Here is a 19,686-nt window from a genome sequence, read left to right on the forward strand (position 1 = left end):
GTTTCCCGCCACCTAAGGACCACAGAGACGCCGACGACTCGACGCCCTTGCTGGGCCACAGCTCTTCATCATCTCTTTGCGGTCCAGAACTATCGTCACCGATACTATCGTGCCTCTTCCTTGCAGGAACTATCGTGCCTCTTCCTTGCAGGACGCCAACGCTCTGTCATCGACAAGCACCGCTAGGAACGAAGCAGCCACTTCCCTGCCGTAGTTCACCCTGTTCACCGTCAGACGTTCGACGACCCGTGACTCCTGCCTTAAAGGGAGGGCACTCAAGAAGGGCCGTCGATTCCCCGACACCGATCGCCAAGTTCCCCGACACCTCTCGACGATCCGTGGCTCCCGCCTGAAAGGGAGGCACTCAAGAAGGAAGGATCGGTCGGCGCATCGTCGGAGAACTCTACTCCACCAGGTACATTCGGGGGGTAAAACCTTAACAGGAAGAAGTAAGACTATTGAACATATGGACTGGGCTTGTGTGATATATCTTATTTTACAGGTTGCCCAGGTGGGGGGATCTCCACACAGAACTGTGTCTAGGTAACGGGGCCAGCATTCTGCCTATTGTTTCAACCACCTTACGTTCCTGCCTATCTCTATTGCTGGTTTCCTCGTTATTAATCTGTGTGACATTTTAACCGTACAGTTGATGCACTTTAATGAGATTCGATAACATTAGTGGTACCACTTTAGAATTGTATATATTTATCATTATTGACTTCCGAGTACAAAGTGCGTTATTGTGATTGTGTACATACCTTTGAATATTAATTATATAAAGACTGTGTTTTCAGTAATACAGTGTGTGGACATTCCTTTGTGGGGGTTCAAGGACTACACTGTACTTAAGAACCAGCCCGCATCACCTCCTGAGACGCTAGGCCTTGATTGCTCATCCATTGCTACCATATGGAGAATCTTGGCTGGGGTCCGCTGTGCATCTCCCCTACCATATAGAGAGCGGAAGTACAGACACCCCCTACCAGTCTTTACATACTGACCGACATAACATTAAGAGTTTCTATTGATTGGCATCTTACTTACAAACCTTGAGCAATTGACAGGCCATCAACACATGAGCCAAAATTGGGAGTAGGGTTAGAAAGGTCGGCGACTGCTTTTAATCAATTAAAAAAGATACCATCCCTCATTGCTAGGCCATGAGCAGAGTAGCTCCTTTCTGGATGTCCTTTCACAGCACTGTATAGCTGGGAATATGTGGGGAGTCAATGCAGGTGTTTATCTGTGTCTGGGGCTAATGAATAGATACTGTTCTTGAATTATGGGTCACATGCGAGGGGACCATGCTCTAAATTATTTCACCCTGCATTTACTATGATCTTAGCTAATATGAACACCAGTGGTATTACCTTTATGACCTGGTCAGACCAGACATGCAGAGCGGCACCCGCAAGCAGACCAGGATGGTAGCAACGGTACCATTATGAACGGTACCGCTGCTACCATCCTCCACATTCCCATTGAGCCCAAGGTCGGAATGGCCCGTAAGTCCCCTTTTGCGGGACCCGGACCCCAGTTTGGGGGTAGCCATGCCCTTATTAAGGGCATGGATACCACCAAACTAGTAATGAGGCCCTCTGTATTGGTTTTATAATGGGGGGCAACATGGACAGTGGGCAATGCCGAAGGTGTGAAGTCTCTAGGAGGTTATGGGCCTTAGCTGGTAGGTAGGCCAGGTTCAATGGCCAGTGGACGTCCGCATTGGTGCAATATGTACAGCCATGACCGAAGGCCCTGGCTAATCGGCCTAGACAAAAATGTAGTATTACAAAAGCCTTGAAATTCAGTGAAAAACCTTTAGTCAACAGAGAGTTAAGGTGATCTGATTAAACACAACGAAAATAAGTCGATGGAGGAAGTGATGACATCTTACCTCAGTGTCCCAAACCGTCTAGTGGCGATGAAACGCATGAGAAAGACCTCTTTGGATGTTTCATTCTCTTCCTGAAAACTGGATAAGGCATATGGGATTATTGGGGTGGCAGGGGGGGGGCTACATCAGGAATAAGGCCAGTCACCATGCAGTAAGCAGGCCCTCCAGGTCCTCCAGACAAGCTGCGGACTGCAGAGAGTTCAGGTGGCAGGGAGGTGATCTCCAAATGCATAACACGGTGCAGAAAAGCACAAAATGGGTGCCGTGGCAAAGCTCGTTATGAAGCCAGAATATACCCTCCTGTGTCTCTGACGAAGGGTGATGAGAGGCGGTAAAGCAAATGTAGTGGACAGTAGGACAGTAGCCAGATGGCACCAGCAAGTTAACACCTAAGCACGGATACATTCAGAGGTAGGTTTTAACAAATCCACTCTGCCGGCACGGGACACCCCTGAGGAGAGGGAGGCCTGGGGCAGTTTGGCACCCCCTCACCCCTCCTCGTGACAGCCCCAATGTATTCCATCATTTGCGTGAGGCACTTGTCCAAGTAAATGTAGCAATTCTCCCTTCCTAATGCGCAACCTAAGGATGCGTCCAATCAGTAGTGAAGAAGTGCAGTCTTCTATTCAATAGAAATGTGCCCAACGTGCAATACAAAAGACGCACAGGACACAAGGTGTGACCTGTTTCTAATTTGTGGAGCAATGTACAATGTTTCCATGGCGGAAATTTGCAATATTGTGTAGTTCCAATCATGATGCTACTGCAAGCGGTTCATGCAGTGCACATGGTTTGGAGCAAAAGTCTGACTGTTTACCCCCACTTAATATATATGGTGCTGGTGTCTCACTTTCACAATGGAGTTCGTGCCACAATCTGTCACTGAGGCGTTATGGGTGCACAATATACAATCGGCATGCCTCTAATGAGAACCATTGCTGCTCTGCATCAATGGACTGAGGTGAAGCCATACAGCAACATGCAGACTGTATGGCTTCTGGTGAGGGTCCGACTGAGGCCTTTTAAACCCTCTTAGTAGAAAGCCTTCACCTGAAGCAACGCTTATATGTCGGTCACATTTTAAATGACGTTATGAAGTCCCTGCTGGGCTTTCCCGCGAAAATTAGAATGACCATTTACATAATAAGTATTTTCTTTCCATTGAAACTTTGCTGTCTTTAAAGAATGTGCAAACCCGTTATTTTTAGCGTCATTGGAGATTGTGAGACATAGAACTGATGATTTCGTCGATGTATTTTGTTTATTGGGAGTGAGGGCACTGTCCTCCCCTCTGACTGAGCAGTTCTCTCTTTTGTGGGAAGTATTTTTGGAAGCCATTTTGTGTGACTTCACTGAAGATCTTGAAATGGCATTGCAACTTAAAATGTATGCTAAAGGAGATGGCTCTAGCCCTCACCGTCAAAAACAGAGCCCCCGCTTTGACAGATGTGTCAGTGTTCTCACTGGGGGTCTTTCAATGCCATAATCCTAAATATTTTCATGCCAGTTGTAAAACATCAGCATGTTATTGTTTAATAAGAAAATCCGTGCACAGGTTGTATGGTCTGCATTATTGACACTGTGTTCCATTATTTTCAAGCCCACCCTCTAGACGTGTGGCTGGCACTGGAAACCCCGCCAAACATCGGGAGCACGGGCACCTGCTGATAATCCCCAGTTGCTGCATGAAATCTGTCTTTTAGAGTAGCTAATGAATCGTAATATGATAATGTCACCCGCCCCTCCTTGCAATCCACTATATACAACAGATCAACTGGATTTGGGCCTAGGTGGATTCTAAGCGAGATCCCATGATGCCCAGAGACCAGCCTACCAGGAGTTCTCCCACTTTTCCAATCCACCTCGGCCAATCAGACCAGAAATGGGTGTACTTCATGGCTCACCTGAAACCGATACAGGCTGGTGTCCCCTTTGAGAATGAGGTTCTTTAGTTCCTGAAGCGGGTAGACATAGCCATATTTGGTCATCAAGTTCCCCAGGTGCTGGCCTTCTGAAAAAAAGAACATTAAGAAGCGATAAGTGAGAATCTTGGGTACCTTGAGGCGACCATCAAATGCCTGCATACAGCGCTTTCTGTGTTACAGTAAAGGCACATTTGCTATTAATTCAGTGACTAACACTAATATTCATATCACAGTCTAGACAAAGACCTATAAAGGAAATGTAGGGCACAGTTCGTACTTGGCCAACAAGAGCATCTGCTCTGAGTGAAGAAGACCATTTATGAAGTGTTAACATGGCAGAATAAATCATTCTAATATCCTCCTAAATATGTGTTGTCCAATTTTAAAATACAGTGTTGCCAAGATATGAAGGGAGACTGTGATAGGCACATATCTTTAAAGCGTTAGTCCTATTTCTTTTTTTTAAAGCAAATGATGACAGTGGCTATTTCTAAGCGCTCCCGGTGTTGTCAGATAAGGGAAACAAGGTAAAGGGGATTAAAGGGATTTGGCCTGAACCACAGATCTGGGCATTTTTTTTAAAGATTGGATTAGAATGCAGGACCACTGGACCCACGGATGATACTTTTGTCACAAAATCGTGTTCTTTCACATTGTTGAGAAACAATCATAGCAAACAGGGAGCATCACGTGGTCTTTGCCGACTTCCCTGAGGCCAATCGCAAAACAATATTTTTTAAACCCAACTAGCACTGCTTAAGTGAGCAAAAAACCTTGACATTGAGATTGCACTCCATGCCTACCTCACCTCCCAAGACTGGTGCTGCTTCAGACATATCATAGTCTTTTTTCTATGTCCATGTTTTTGTTACAAGGTTTGTGACACACTTATGAAAGATCTATTGGATGTTTCATTTTGAGTCATAGAAAAAGAAGTAGCATTATCAAAGGAATGAAGAAGAATTCTATGACAAGAAAGGACGCTTGCATTATGCTTTATCTTTCTTTAGTACTGCCACAACAGCTTTTCAACTTATACTTTTAAATATCTACCTTTGTGCTTTTTTCGCACAAAAATAAAAATAGCCAATCCGAAGTTTAAAAGTTTCAAACCAGAGTCTTACATCTCGAAAAAAACTTTCAAACTCTCAAACTCCAACTCCCATGCACTTCCAGGAGTGCAGTAGTCCTGACCCTATCCCATGCTCCAATGCGGTGATAGGTCATCCTATAAGAACCCTACTGTCCCAGGTCCTGTCCTCTTTCTTTTTGCTGCCATGAGATAAGTACATCATAATTTACTCTCTTGTTTAAGACAATAGCTATATCAGCGTAGTATAGGACTTTGCATGAGAAACGCGTAAGCTGCGCGATTGTAAACTATTTATCAGAAGGTAAATACAATTCTTACGGTGAACTTTATCCAAAGTGTGCTTCAGTGCGTTCATTTTGTTTTCTCTCATGCGTTCGCGTTGGGCGCTGTGAGATATTTCTGTGAAGAGGAGGCGGGGCCGGAGCCGCGAGCGAACGCGCCCGCCTCAGGCTCCCAGCCCCGCTCCTCGGTTCCGCGCTGTCGAACACGACGTGCGGCAGGACCCAGGGGAGCGGGAGAAGCTGAATTCCCGTCATCCCCTGGGAGGTCTTCCGCCGGCAGCGCGAAAGTTTTCATTGTGTTGCGTATGCCGAGTGAGGAGAAAAGCGGAGTGACACGGTCTTAAAAAAAAAAAAAAAAGCATAATCACATTTTCCACCGGAGCAACAAGGGATTTATACTAGACTGCCTCTTATATCTAAAGAGCCTGAAATTTGAGGAGAGAAAGGCAGAATTGTCAAAGGTGACTAACATTAATCCCTTGCTGACAGCACAGCAGTTAGCCTTGCTAACACTATGGCTCATTACCAAAGTCCCGGTGCCACTCCTTCTACCTCACCAGAATGGTCAGAAGAGGAGTGGGAAGAAAGTCCTTACCAACAGGACACAGACCTGTCACAGAGCTTCAAGCAAGTACTAGGAGATTCCTTGACCAGAGCAGTGTCTCAAGGAGTGCATCCTATTACCCAAAGGCTGTATATACTGGAAGCTGTTTTTTAACGAGCAGCAAGCTCTGCTTGCAAAAAAGAGAAAGGCAGAATGCCAAGATAAAGAGCTGTCAGCCAGACACCCCGAAGATGGGGTTGAACCCAGGGGGAGGAAAGCGGCTCGCAAGAGTAAACACTCTATGACCCCCCCGAGCAATCTGGATAGGGAGGATTCCACTCCCCAAGAGAATAGCGACCCTGTCGTCAGGCTTAAAAGAGCCTTCCTGGAGAAGAACAGAAGCCAGGACAGACCCCCTACCCCAGGGGTGAGTAATCCAGGGGACAATGATGAAGGCTACATGCCGGATGATGAGGGTGATGAGGTAGAAGAGGATCACCTTTACGAAGAGGCGATAGATCCTCAAGAACCTGAGAGTTCAACAGATATGTTTGACCCGGAGGCTATCAGACACCCTAAGTCATCAGAGTGGGTCCCATCGCCCATCGCCCAGTGGCAGCCTACATGGCTCAACGTATACGCAAGCCACTGGATAGAGAAATAAGATCACGGATGCGTTCAGAATGCCCTAGACCGGAGTTGCCAGGCAAACTGGCCGACACTCCTGAACTTGACCCCAAAATGGTCACCTTTGTTACAAAGACGGTGAAAGACATACGTAAGGGCGTAGACCGAGCCTGGCGAGGGTGCCAAGATAAGCTCCTCGACCTAGCCGGCCCATTGGCAAAAATAATGGATCTCGCGGAGAAAGCAAAGGACACAGGTACCCCTGTAGATGCTTCCGTATTAGCCAGTTGGGCTCAGAGAGCTGTATGCATCTTGGGAAACGCGAATTGCGCACTGTCAGCTGAGAGAAGAAGAGGTGTTCTTCTTAAGATCGACAGTAAGCTGAGCGACTTAGCGTCGTACGAGGCAGGTGAAGGAGCAAGAGACCTACTATTCGGCGAGGCATTCGCTATAGAAATTGCACAGTTCGTGGGAACTTATTCAGCTCTTAAACGAGCACAAAGCTCAATCAAAAAGATTTTCTCCACTCGAGTTTTTTCCGGGACCGGACGTTACAATGGTCGTACGTCCGATTGGTTTAACTATCAACGCAGACCCCAGGGGCCGCGGGCCCAATATTGGGAAGGAAAACAACAAGACACATTCTTCCCGTCCAGGTTCAGATTTCCCAGAGGACGAAGAGGGAGAGGTGCATACTGGCAACCAAATGCCTCAAGAGGTGAGTGCAATGAGAGTTCGAGTAGGAGGGAGAACCCTCCAGTTTCTAAGCACATGGCAAGAATTATCGTGCGATGCATGGGTTCTGCAGGCAGTATCAGGACTACAGCTAGAATGTGTAGGGAACCCAGTTCAGAGATCAGAACCCCATTTTATTCAGATGCCTCGAGAAGAGGCGAGATTGTTGAACAGCGAAATTCTCCAATTAGCAGACAAAAATGCTATATAAAAAGATACGCAATGAGGGACAGGCTTGCTCAACAATTTATTTCTTGTTCATAGGGGGGACAAAGTACGCCCTGTCATAAATCTGAAGAGGCTGAACGAATGGGTTGTTTACAACCATTTCAAGATGGAGGGCATTCATCTACTTCGAGATCTCTTCCGGACAGGGGACTGGTTAGCGCGATTAGACTTCAAAGACGCCTATCTAACGATTCCGATAGCTCAAGAGTTTCAGAAATATCTGAGGTTTCGGTGGGAAGGGGAGACATGGCACTTCACATGTCTTCCGTTCGGACTAGCATCTGCGCCTTGGGCATTCACCAAGCTGATGAAACCCGTAGCAGCAGCCATAAGAAATCGAGGCATTCGCATAATCATTTACCTAGACGACATTCTCGTCATGGGTACAGACAAAGTCACGCTTTCCAAGAACGTGCAATGGATATTCACGCTCTTGACCTCGCTAGGATTCCTAGTAAATTTAGACAAATCCCAGCTAGTGCCAGTGCAGAACATAGAATTCCTGGGTTTCAGTATAGACACAAACAAAGCAACCCTAGAGATACCACATCACAAAGTGAAGGCGATAAAGAAAGAGCTCAGAACAGTTATAGCAAAGAAAGTCATATCTCTTCGAGCTCTCACAAGGGTAGTTGGCCTGCTAGCGGCTTCAATCCAAGTGATTTTTCCGGGTTCGCTCCATTATCGAGCTCTACAGAGGCTCAAGATAAGACACCTACAAGAGGGGGTAGGATATCACCAGCTAGTGACCCTAGACCCAGAAGCGATCTCGGAACTCCACTGGTGGCTCGCCAACATGGAAGCCTGGAATGGCCGTGCGATTTTCGAAGACTCACTGGACATCGTCATAGAATCAGACGCAAGCAGGTCTGGATGGGGCGCCAGATGCAAGAACTTAGAGACAGGGGGGAAATGGTCAGAACAGGAACTAGATATGCACATAAACTGTCTCGAACTCTTAGCAGGGTCCTTTGCAGTGCAAGCATTTACGAAGGACAAAGTTAGATGTTGCGTTCTGCTCAAAATGGACAACATATCAGCAGTGCGTTATATCAACAAGCTGGGAGGAACAAGATCGAGGATGCTAGCAGAACTAGCGAAAGACTTTTGGCACTACTGCCTTCAGAATCAAGTAGCAATCACAGCAGAGGGACGCTCAACGAGAGAGCGGACTGGAATTCACGATATCTTGTAGATTCAAGCGATTGGAAACTACACCCGAGTGTGTTCAACAGATTGCAGAACCTCTGGGGTCCCGTTAATATAGATCTATTTGCGTCTAGACTGAACGCGCAGACGCAGACTTATTTCAGTTGGGGATTAGACCCGGGGGCAGCGGGCACAGACGCCTTCCTCCAACCTTGGAACGGAACACTGAATTATGCCTTCCCTCCATTTCTCATGATCTCGAGAGCACTAGCGAAAGTGCGCAGGGAGCATGCAGACCTATTAATAGTCCTCCCCCTCTGGAGATCGCAGCCTTGGTTTCCAGTAGCGATGGAACTTTCTACGGATTTTCCGAGGATAGTTCCACAGCAGCAGGACCTTCTACTAGACCCAATCGGGAGAATTCATCCCCTAGTATCGACAGGCACCCTGCGATTGATAGCTTGCAAGGTTTCAGGAGAAAGTGGGAATTGCCAGGCATTTCGTTACTCTCTGCAGACTGCATCAGAGATTCATGGGCGCCTTCCACCGTCAGGAGCTATAACACGGCATGGAAGAGTTGGTCTTACTGGTGCACAGAGCATGATTTGGATCCCGTTTCTGCCCCTGTAGTTCAATTATTGAACTTCCTAGCAATAACATTCCAAGAAGGTAGTGCCTTCAGGACGATAGGTGTACTGCGGTCCGCTATCTCTGCAGATCATGACATGGTAGATGGTAAAGCTATAGGAGAACATCCATCAGTTTTGCGTCTTTTGAGAGGAATGAAATTAAGAAAGCCCCCAGAACCTAAGTATACGACATTATGGGATGTCAGGGAAGTTTTTCAGCTGTTTCTGGCATGGCCAGACAATAAAGATTTATCTCGATCGCAACTCTCTGGCAAGCTGGCAATGTTCTTGTGTCTCACAGCATGCCGAAGAGTTTCCAATGTAAAAGCTCGAGAGATAAACAGGAAAATATTCTATCCAGAGGAAGTAGCATTTTCCATAGCAAAAAGAACAAAAACAGACACTCGAGTGATTTCATACCCCTATTTTACAGAAAATAAGAAACTGTGTGTAGCTCAATGTATTAAAGATTATGAAACAGCCACAGTACTGCTAAGACCGCGAGGCGTAACACAGCTGTTAATAGCGCGTAGAAAACCTTTTCATGCAGTAGCAACAGCGACAATTGCAAGATGCGTGCGTGAAATAATGCAATGGGCAGGCATAGACTTGTCACAGTTTGGGGCGCATTCAGCTAGAGGGGCGATGGCATCTAGAGCATTTGCAGCGGAAGTGCCACTCCAAGATATAATGAAAGCGGCCGACTGGTCCTCCGAGTCTACCTTTAAGACTTTTCATTTCAAGCCAGTGTCAGATTTGGCAAATAGGATGGTGGCTAGCTTTGAAGAAACATAATGCGAGCCTCCTGTCTTGTCATAGAATAAAGATTGCCAACGCTGACAGCTCAGGAAGTCTTCATTCTATTAAAGACAAGGAGGCGAGCATTATATCCCACCCGGAAAGACTCGAAAGTTGATGTTATATCGTGTTGATATCACATGTTCAACTTTGTCTTATCACCCGCCCTTAAAAAGAATTTGTTTCTGTTTTTTCTAGGAGATGATCAGAAAGCAGCATGATCTCAATCACTGTACCGGCGAAGTACTCTATGTCGTCTGAGAAGCAGGGCTGTTTGGTTCCAAGAACACTGTTTCGGTTATAAGTTGGAAGTTGGTTGTTGACAGTTCATAACAGAGTTGGATTTGTTTCAGAGGATTTTCAAGGCAAGAAAGAAAGAGGAAAGGACCTGGGACAGTAGAGATCTTATAGGATGATCTATCACCGCATTGGAGCATGGGATAGGGTCAGGACTACTGCACTCCTGGAGGTGCATGGGAGTTGGAGTTTGAGAGTTTTTTCGAGATGTAAGACTCTGGTTTGAAACTTTTAAACTTCGGATTGGCTATTTTTATTTTTGTGTGAAAAAAAAAGCACAAAGGTAGATGTTTAAAAGTATAAGTTGAAAAGCTGTTGTGGCAGTATTAAAGAAAGATAAAGCATAATGCTCGCCTCCTTGTCTTTAATAGACTAAAGACTTCCTGAGCTGTCAGCGTTGGCAATCTTTATTGTGCAGTTATGTAAAGAAGCAGTAGATTTACTGGCAGATTCCATATCACCAGAGACATCTTTATAGGAGGGTAAAAGGGGCATTTGCCCCAGGCACCCGCCTTGGAGGGGGCCCCACAAGGCTGCCTAATCTAAAGACGTCAATTACCATTGTTTGCAAAACTTAAATAGCACACATCAATATAGGTTATGGTGTGCTGTTGAGCCTCTGAACCTATTGCCAGTCTGTTATTGACAAATACATTCTGCTCTGATCAATTGATGGTGTATTGAATGCTTCCTGTGTTTACTGGCATACACATAGGTTGTGCGTTCACTATGACACAACTCCTGGAGCATTGTCACCTTTCTATGGGAATGATATTCATCATGTGCAATAGCCAAAGTTGAAATGCATACTGATAAATGTGAGTGCTGTGCTCGTTCAGAAGATAGCTCAGTGTGTTAAGCACTGATTGCTGACATGTGTGTTCTTATGCAAGATTATGATACTAAATTCCAGCAAAGCCAACTCAGCCTTTCCTCTGTTTGAAGTTGATGTGTACTTTGTTTTGTAGAGCAACAGATGCTATTATCAGCAGTGTACTAGTACTAGATAGTGGTTGATATAACAAACGAATATAGCATTAGTATGGTGAAAGGTCTACAAATTGGTTTCTTCAGATGGATGCTTGTAAAACCTAGGCAGCTACCACCAATGACCACTACAAAGTGTTAGTCGGAGAGATGATTAGGTATGCAAATTCAAGACTGTGGAACCAAAGTGTTGAGGCTTCTATCCTGGCTTTTCGAGCAGACAATACAGTGATCCTGGACAAATTATCTTATTTTGCTGACATTACTGTACTGTCTTCCTTGAAAAGGTCTGCTTCTCACATGCTGGGGGTACTGTTTAGCCCATTCATTACCTGATCTGATTTTTTATGTAGGCCTAGACAGAAGAGAGCAGATCAGATATTGCAGGCCTCTGGCAAGCATATTTTAAGGTCTGCTCATTTGGAACAAAAAATTGTTTACTCTGTTCCTCTGGCACCAACTCCCTGCATGTTAAGTGCTTTGCTAAACAGAGAGCTGGTGGGCGATCAATTTCCTCGCCTGGCTCCCTCCTGTGGAACAGCCTCCCTCTCCCTATGTGTGTTAAGCATAACCTCCTTAAGTTCCGAAAAAGCCTCAAGACCTTTATCTTTACCTCTTCCTTCCCCTCCTCTCTTCCCTGCTAATCTTACAGCAGTGTGACTGATGTGCAGGGCCCTTATGTGTCCTCAGAGCCTTGACCACCCCACATCTCTCATCCCAACTGCTGTCTTCCTGCTGTACTTACTTGGCTCACCCTACCTATGGGTGGTTGCACTTATGTTCTTCTCCTCTTGGCACTTAGCCTGAGCACTTCTCCATGACCATCAAAGCCCCTTTCCCTCCCACCTACCCTCTCTGCACTTGCAAGTTCTGAACACTCACAAGGCATAGTAGGTTTATTTCCCCTTCTCTTTATTTTCATTATTGTTTCCACTATTAACTTAATTATTTATCCTTGCTGTAATTAATTGTCTACCTTCCCCTGTACCCACCTTGTTTGCCCTGTGGGCATTTTTAAACAGTTTTTCTAATTGTATAAGCGCCAAACAAGTGACCAATAAATAAACCGAAAGGTTTTGGTGCACGTCTATAAAGAACAGTTTAACTAGCCTGTGTTTTGGGCCAATTCAAAGCTTTAAAATACAAAGCAGAAACCCAGATGTAATCTCTTAGGTTCACATCCATTAGTATGTTGATACTTATATACTTCCCTTGATGATGGAGATAATTAAGATGGAATCATTCCCATTTTGCATAAAACGCTTCTATAATATTTTGTTTTTAAAATTGTCATTTTAGGTTTGTGATTTGTCCACTTTCCAAGTGAGATCTATAAAATGTGATTATTTGACTTCATGGTTCATACTACAAAAGCAAGTTGTAAAGTGCAGAAATTGCAGAGTGGGCGCAAATCCCAGCTTCTCCTTTTAGCTAATGTGTAATCCTGATCATATTATTCAATCTTGCATTGCCTAATCTGTCAAAATTGCCAGTCCCCCAAATCATTCACAATTGTCACCCTTCAGAGTGAGTTTGTTCTCAGAGTATGATCTTCAAACCAGGTTCAGTCATTGCTTCACTGGCTATAGTGTTGCTTCCTCTACAATAGCGAGCATTGACATACTGCACACCTCAGCCACTTGCACCTTCCTGGTAGCTTCTAACCTTCATCCGCTATCTATGCTATGGTAGGTTTACCTTTCTTCTTGCTTCCAATTGGTCTCCTGTATCCACACTAGAGCACTTTTGCATTCTGTGAGGGGGCTAATCTGAGTCGTTTATCTATTCTAGATTGTGTGCACCTTTTGCATACGATCTGTGTCCTGAATTTATACTATGACTGGTGTAACTTCCTTGAAAAATGACCTGTAACTATGCTAGAATGCAAGTAGCCTTGGCGTGGACTGCTGATGTTGGCCTTAAAATGTTACTTATTTATCATTCTTATTACAGCAAGACTGAAGATTGTAAGGGGACTGAAAGGGATTACCGTTGGCTTTTTTAATCATTGTGAGGCAACATGTCAAGCTATGTGTTGCGCTCGCAATGTGGGGGCTGGCCTGACCAGATATTCTCGATCCCTTAATTTCTTTGGATTGATGGAGGGGGTCCCAAAGGTGTCCATGCCCAGGGCCCCAAAAGTGCTTACAATGGTACTGCATATCACCATGGGCTTAATGATCTGTTCTGGAATTTAATTTTACAACCTTACATTTTGAGAGTTGCAGTCTCCATTTTGTCCATTGAATTAATTGCTATAAACTGGTACATTACCATGATTCATAAAATGAAATCCCAGACAAGAACATGTATTCCTCGTTGCCACATCCCTGTACAGCCCAGTAAATAGAGGAAGAACATTGCTCCACCCTTAATGTCAACTGGACATTATATTTTGTAGAGCAAGTTAAAGTGACGCTGTCCATTCATTGGCACAAGGGATATTGTTGTCCCTCAATAGCTTTCCAGTAGAAGAGGATAAACTCCGGACCATTAATTAGAATGTTGTGAAGATTTGCTTAATGTGCTGTATTATGACGTTATTGTATGCACTATACGCAATTCACGAAGAAATCAATTTGCATATGGAGTGTGCAGCATGCCAAATTGTGACTGCACCCGCACTTAAATGACACACACCTGATATGCGGTCTGTGCAATTCCCGCCAGCCGCACTTTGCACATGCCCATAAAGCCGGTGCAACAGAATGGAGCTAATCGGCCGGTGAAAGCCCCTGGAACTTATCCTTAGCATGGGAAGCAAAACAAAAACAAAGTCTCTTGCACTTCTGCCTGAAAGGGGTGTCCAGCTTTGTGGAAAGTGAATGACTTTGAGGAAGAATTGTTTTCAAAATGTACAATTTGTTCCTGCTGATTCACCCAGATCCAAAATCTGACTAATGCCTTCTTGGAATAGTCAAGTTGGTACAAGACGTGGAATTTGTTCTTGTTTGGTGAATCAGGTTACCCCATTTTTATGTGTAGGTTTGACCCCCATTTGAATTGTCCAGTCAATGACACTCTTCGCTAGAGAATCATTTTGCGCATGCAAAGCAGGTGTACAGAGATTTGCACGATCCACCCGCCTATGAAGATGGAGGTGCACGTTCCGAGAAAGCTTTTTTTGTTGTTGTTGTCCAACACAACAGCATCAGCACAATATTAGGGTATTTCTTTAACCAGTAATGAACCAGTAATCTTCCTGATCCAGGAAGCATAGAAGGCTGACAAGCCCCAGGAGAGCTGTTTTCTCAGTAATGTGCATTCCCTCCCAGCCCGATAGATTGATATGGAGATCACCTCACACCCCTCACATATGTACCAAGCCAAGCCTCTGTTGGTAGTCAAAGTCAAGGGTGAGAAATCATGGAAGTCATATTCCAGAACATCTGGAGAATAAAAGGTTGCAGTCCCCTGCCCCAGAAGATGTTGCTAGCACGTTCACACTGCCGTATGAGTGATGGTGGTTAGCACAGTAAAAGGGAAGGTCCACCTCACTCCATGGACTGTGGACAACAATGAGAAAACTAGTAGGGCACACACATCTCCACAATTGTGGCTTCTTCTTAAAGTTAACATGGCGTCCTCACCAGAAACCAACTCCCTCCCTTTTGATATCACCGTCTTACCTTTGGTCGAGGACTGCCATCTGCTTGGTCTTGCTTTTATAAAGTGTGTGCTTAGCTGAAGGACGTGAGGTCATGCACTCTGTACACTGTGCTTTCTTTTACCTACATAATTGTAAAGGTTTTTACAAGTATTTAAATGGAACAGAAATAGGCCATGAAATAAAATCCAGGTTCTTACCTTCATCGGTAATTTGCAGTCGTTGGATAATCCACTCGAGAATGTCGTGACCTGAAAGGCAGAGCAATGCATTGACTCAAGAGCCGCAGCACCCTCGCATGCAGTTGGCAGACAATGAAACATCTCATTAAAAGAGTTCCTGACGCATACATTGATTCATGTAATCAGTTTCTAATTGAGTTTGGGATTGCGCCAACACAACAACTAAGACAGCTGAAGGGTGAATTCTTGCTTGCACAGATGTGGCACACGTGCGGCAGACAAATTAATTCACTGATGCGCATTAAAAGGTTTCGGTTGGCAACATATAGGCAGAATAGGGGCAGTGTTGTGTGGGAAGATGTCTTCCACTCCTTCTACTGGAGGAGGGCACACATTTCCTTTGTACAGTAATTTGAAAAATGATTGATGTACACCAGACACAGAGCAGCTGTGAGCCTCTTGGTTAGAAAGTCCAGGTAGATGTATTGTACACATATATAGTTACTTTAAGGTTCTGCACCTGGCTATCTTCATGCCCTTCAGCTCAGAGGACAACTGACACTTTCAGAATGAACCCGGGGAACCAGGTCTTTTAAGACGAGGTAACAGTATCTGAGATGGGTGGGGATGCAGATCGTACTCATACATCAATAATCAGACTGACTCAGGAAGTTGGCAAAAGTCAAAGCTGTTTTAATAACAAGTATTTAAAACAGGGAGTACAACGGATATCAACGGACGCCGCACAGCTCGTTCAAACAAGTTCTTTCTCGAAAACATATCATAAAAAACATTCTTTTATTCTAAACATTCGTCATAAGTGACGTCATACTACATGGCAAATAAGAAAGCCTACTAGGGGTTGTGGTTGGTCAACGGGGAGCATCTACATATACTTTCTATGGGATACAGGGACGTGAGTGGGTCTCTAAGATCAGGTGGACAGCTAAGCCCACCTCAAGTGCAAGTCATCTTCTGTGTCAGACTAATACACAACATACTATTGGCTTCTCAATCTATAAGGCTCCTTAATACATGGCCCTCCATAATTGGTTGGCATGCTTGTACCCTTCTGGAATATTCCACTTGCCAGCAGCACGCAAGCTGGTACCCCAGGTGCCGGGGGTTTGGCCTGGTCATGCCTCCCCACCCAATTAGCCTAACATCCATCATCACTCCTGCGATCTGTCATTCAATTAGCTCCTTTGAACTCGGCCTTGCAGAGGATCACTATGCCTGAGAATAAAAGGGAGTGTGGCATGGCCTTATCTTCTAGTCTCGGTGTAGCTCCCCCAAAGTCTATTTTCATCTGACTATGTGACTGAAGACCACGTTTTTGAGTTCTTTGTTGTATTTTAATACTATTAAATGAAGAAATCTTGACACCCTAAGTGACTTTCATTCCACCTCAAACAGGAGCTCAACGTGCTTCTCACGTTATTGTATCTTCTCAAGTACATGGCAAGGATCTCGGAGGCCCTGACAGGGAAGCCTTTCTCGAAACTTCCTTCGCTGTCAGCTATTCTTGTTCTGCTGCGCTACACTTCCAGCCCTTTCATTCACGGGATCCAAGTCTACTAAAATGCATTGTGGAACATCCAGATTCTACACATTCCTGTACATATACATTGGCGCATCGCCTGCAGTCTATTCACTACGTAGCCAGCCTCATGATTACTTCATATACTTACGTTACTGCATCTGTACAATTGGTTTTGCATTTTCTTCAGTGCTTCTCCGCACGTGCAATCTTCATTTTGCTCCTGAAATGTTGCTCACTTCACTACTTCATCATCAGATTCTATAAGGTCTATCTACTTTCTTCATTTGCATCACTTCTGGGTGCGTCACATCTGCTTGATGTGAAGTCACCAATACTCTCTTTCCTTCATTTTCACACTTCTTCCAGAATTTCCCTCAGGAGACCATCATTTCTTCGTGGATACATATAGGGTTTTCTCAATGGATACCGTATTTGAAGGGCTTTTCGCGATATGGGCACCATCATTGGCTTTGCGCATGTCCCAATTTCCGGTTGGCAACATATAGGCAGAATAGGGCAGAACGTCCGGTACAGGTACTTGGCTCCACCAAGCGTTCTCCTGAGCTGTCACTCATAGATCTGCACCGACATTTTATCAGCATGTATAGATGGCCAGAAGGACAATATAACATTTAGCCAGTTACACCATCTCCCTTCCTTGCAGAAAACAGCACAATCACAACAGCACGCTGCCACACCACATTCACATAGTCACACTGACTACACCTGTACCTGGGTGGATAAAGATCACAACCAATAAGGGAACCAGGCACTGCTGAAATGCACTTCAGGCATTCACGGTCACAAGCATCAGGCAACCACACGGCACTACTCCAGCGATGGCTAGGATGTAGCCATCCATCGGTGCAGTGCCCGGGCATGACATCCTAGACAGCTCAAACAATAACATCAGTCCCTGAGTGGTGTCACACCTACCCTCATTCTTCCACTATCCAGCCAAAAACACAACAGTGCAACCACCCCCCCAGTAGTTAACACCTATTGGTAATAAGTGCAACTGCCGATGATAGCCTCAGACCCACTGGACTGTAATGCACTCATTAACCAGCCTATGCAGACCAAATGATCAGGAAAAGCGTCATGCAACCAGAAACATGCAAACAACTGTGTTATCATGAACCCACAAACAGCTGTGTCACCAGACACCTTGCATCGCAGGAGGCACCTACACCTATCACCAGACACGCAGTGTTTCCAGATGTTCATACACCCTGCATGCACTCAGACATGCTGATGCACCTTGTATGCATTCATGCATGCATCTGTTCTGCCAGACTCTGCAAGACGGTACCTCCTGGAGCGATGCTTCATCTCGGAAAACTAAAAATGTACCTTTAGAACAAAAATGGATCCAATGGTAACCTAACTACCAGCGATGTTTAAAGTCCAGATTGCCCAATACACGCCTGAATAAAATGCCCAACCTTACACTCTCCCTAAGGGCTATACCCAAGCCCTATACCCATGAAGGCACCCATGGTATCTCTTCAACTAGGTGCACGAAATTGAATTTATTTCAAAGTAAACTGAAACCAAGCACCCGCGTTCTACACTGAGATGGTTCCATCTTTGTTTCCCTTTATGCTAAAGATGCCAATGTGTGTGCACACCATGAGCTCCTGAGGTCATGGTTTTGGAGGCTATACACTATCCGATGTGCTGAGGTTCTAGCTGTTGTAAGGGAAACACCATGATCTGTTTAGTCATCATTCCAAAGAGAGACAAGAAGGATAAACCTAGGAGTGGATTGCATGTATTGTTGTGCCAGGAAGGAGCCTGAACTACGTACTCTGACAAAGGCTTCTCCGTGCATCAGCATGCACGGCTGCAGGGGGCTAGCTGTTCCCCGCTGTGAATGTTCAACGCTGTGAAGCACGAACTAAAGAGTTGATTGCCTCTATGGTACAGATGCTTGGCCTTATTGTGTCAGGAAGGAGCCTGAACAAAGTAGCCTGAAAAAGGTTTCTCTGTGTGTCCGAGTGCGTGCGCAGTTGCGGGTGCTGAATGTTCCCCGCTGTTCTGCGCTGGGATGTTGGGACAACGGTGTCTCACCTTGTTGCACTGATCTTAAGAGCAGACCTTCACTGTCCTATATTCATCCCCGAACACAGTGGTTGTGTAGATTCATAACGCCGGGCAGTTTTGAGCGTACTGAAGTGAGGAAAGGTAAGCTTTTGTTGTTTTGCCAGTTGCATAAGTCAATCTTCAATTGATTTGTGGCTGCGCTCCTCTGCCCTCCCACTTATCTATTTAAACCACCATGTACGATCAAGAAGCCGTAATCTGGCCAGCAAGGGTCCAGACTTGACAACTACCAGCCCTTCTACTGTTGCAGCATTAGTGAACACTCATATTATGCCAAGTGTGCCCCAGGACCCTGCACAGCACATGTCTATACACAATCCAATTCACAGCGAGTCAGTAAGAACAGCTTTAACAGTCAGGAAATCGATAAAAGACTTATTTTCAGAAACAAATCTGATTCTGGACACATGCAGTGAGAAAGCTACAGCAGTGTCCCTAAATAAATCTATGGATAATGATGCAATTGATCCATGTAAACTCAAACCACTATTTAATGATGTGTTAAGGACCTCAGAGAGTACTGAAAGCAACATTATTCAGACTTTGCCTCTAGTTTTCCAGAATTCTGATTTGCTTGAGGCCACGCCCAATATCGTTGGGGCACCTTCACTGGAATCTTCTACATTCTTAACATGCTCTACTAACCCAGGCCAGGACACGGTGCACAGTTGATCCAGGCAAACCACAACACCTCTTCAATTGAACTGCTCAACAGCTCCCCATAGAATCTAGAACTATGAACAGATGTAAACATGAAATCAGAGTAAGAGTGGAATTCTACAAAGTAGAATTCCACTCAAGAGCAAAACACACATTACAACAAAACCCTGGATAATACCACCAATTTAAAGACAGCTTCAATCACAGCCCTCAACTTTCTCTTTCCCTCCATACTAAACTTGTAAGACAATATCAGGGCTGCGGTAAAAGTGCACACAGGACTTTTACAAACCATTCTATCTCACTTTGACGAGAAATCCCTATATCACTTACCTCGGCCATTGGACTGTGTTGACCTATGTACTTCTAATGACAACAACCGGGTAACCACCAACACC

At 45.0% G+C, this 19,686-nt stretch overlaps 1 protein-coding gene across 1 annotated transcript in view; it reads right to left on the reverse strand.

The window, feature by feature from the left end:
* RGS9 (regulator of G protein signaling 9) overlaps positions 1-19,686 on the reverse strand; it is a 1,220,104-nt gene that overhangs the window by 715,524 nt on the left and 484,894 nt on the right. The window contains exons 3-4 of the mRNA XM_069655056.1: positions 14,998-15,048; positions 3,802-3,908 (exon numbers count right to left, since the gene is read on the reverse strand). Coding sequence (XP_069511157.1) covers positions 3,802-3,908; positions 14,998-15,048 — 158 coding nt within the window. The remainder of the gene's footprint in view (positions 1-3,801; positions 3,909-14,997; positions 15,049-19,686) is intronic.

Source organism: Ambystoma mexicanum, chromosome 3q, assembly GCF_040938575.1.
Source record: "Ambystoma mexicanum isolate Mex_15411 chromosome 3q, UKY_AmexF1_1, whole genome shotgun sequence".
NCBI classification, from domain to species: domain Eukaryota; kingdom Metazoa; phylum Chordata; class Amphibia; order Caudata; family Ambystomatidae; genus Ambystoma; species Ambystoma mexicanum.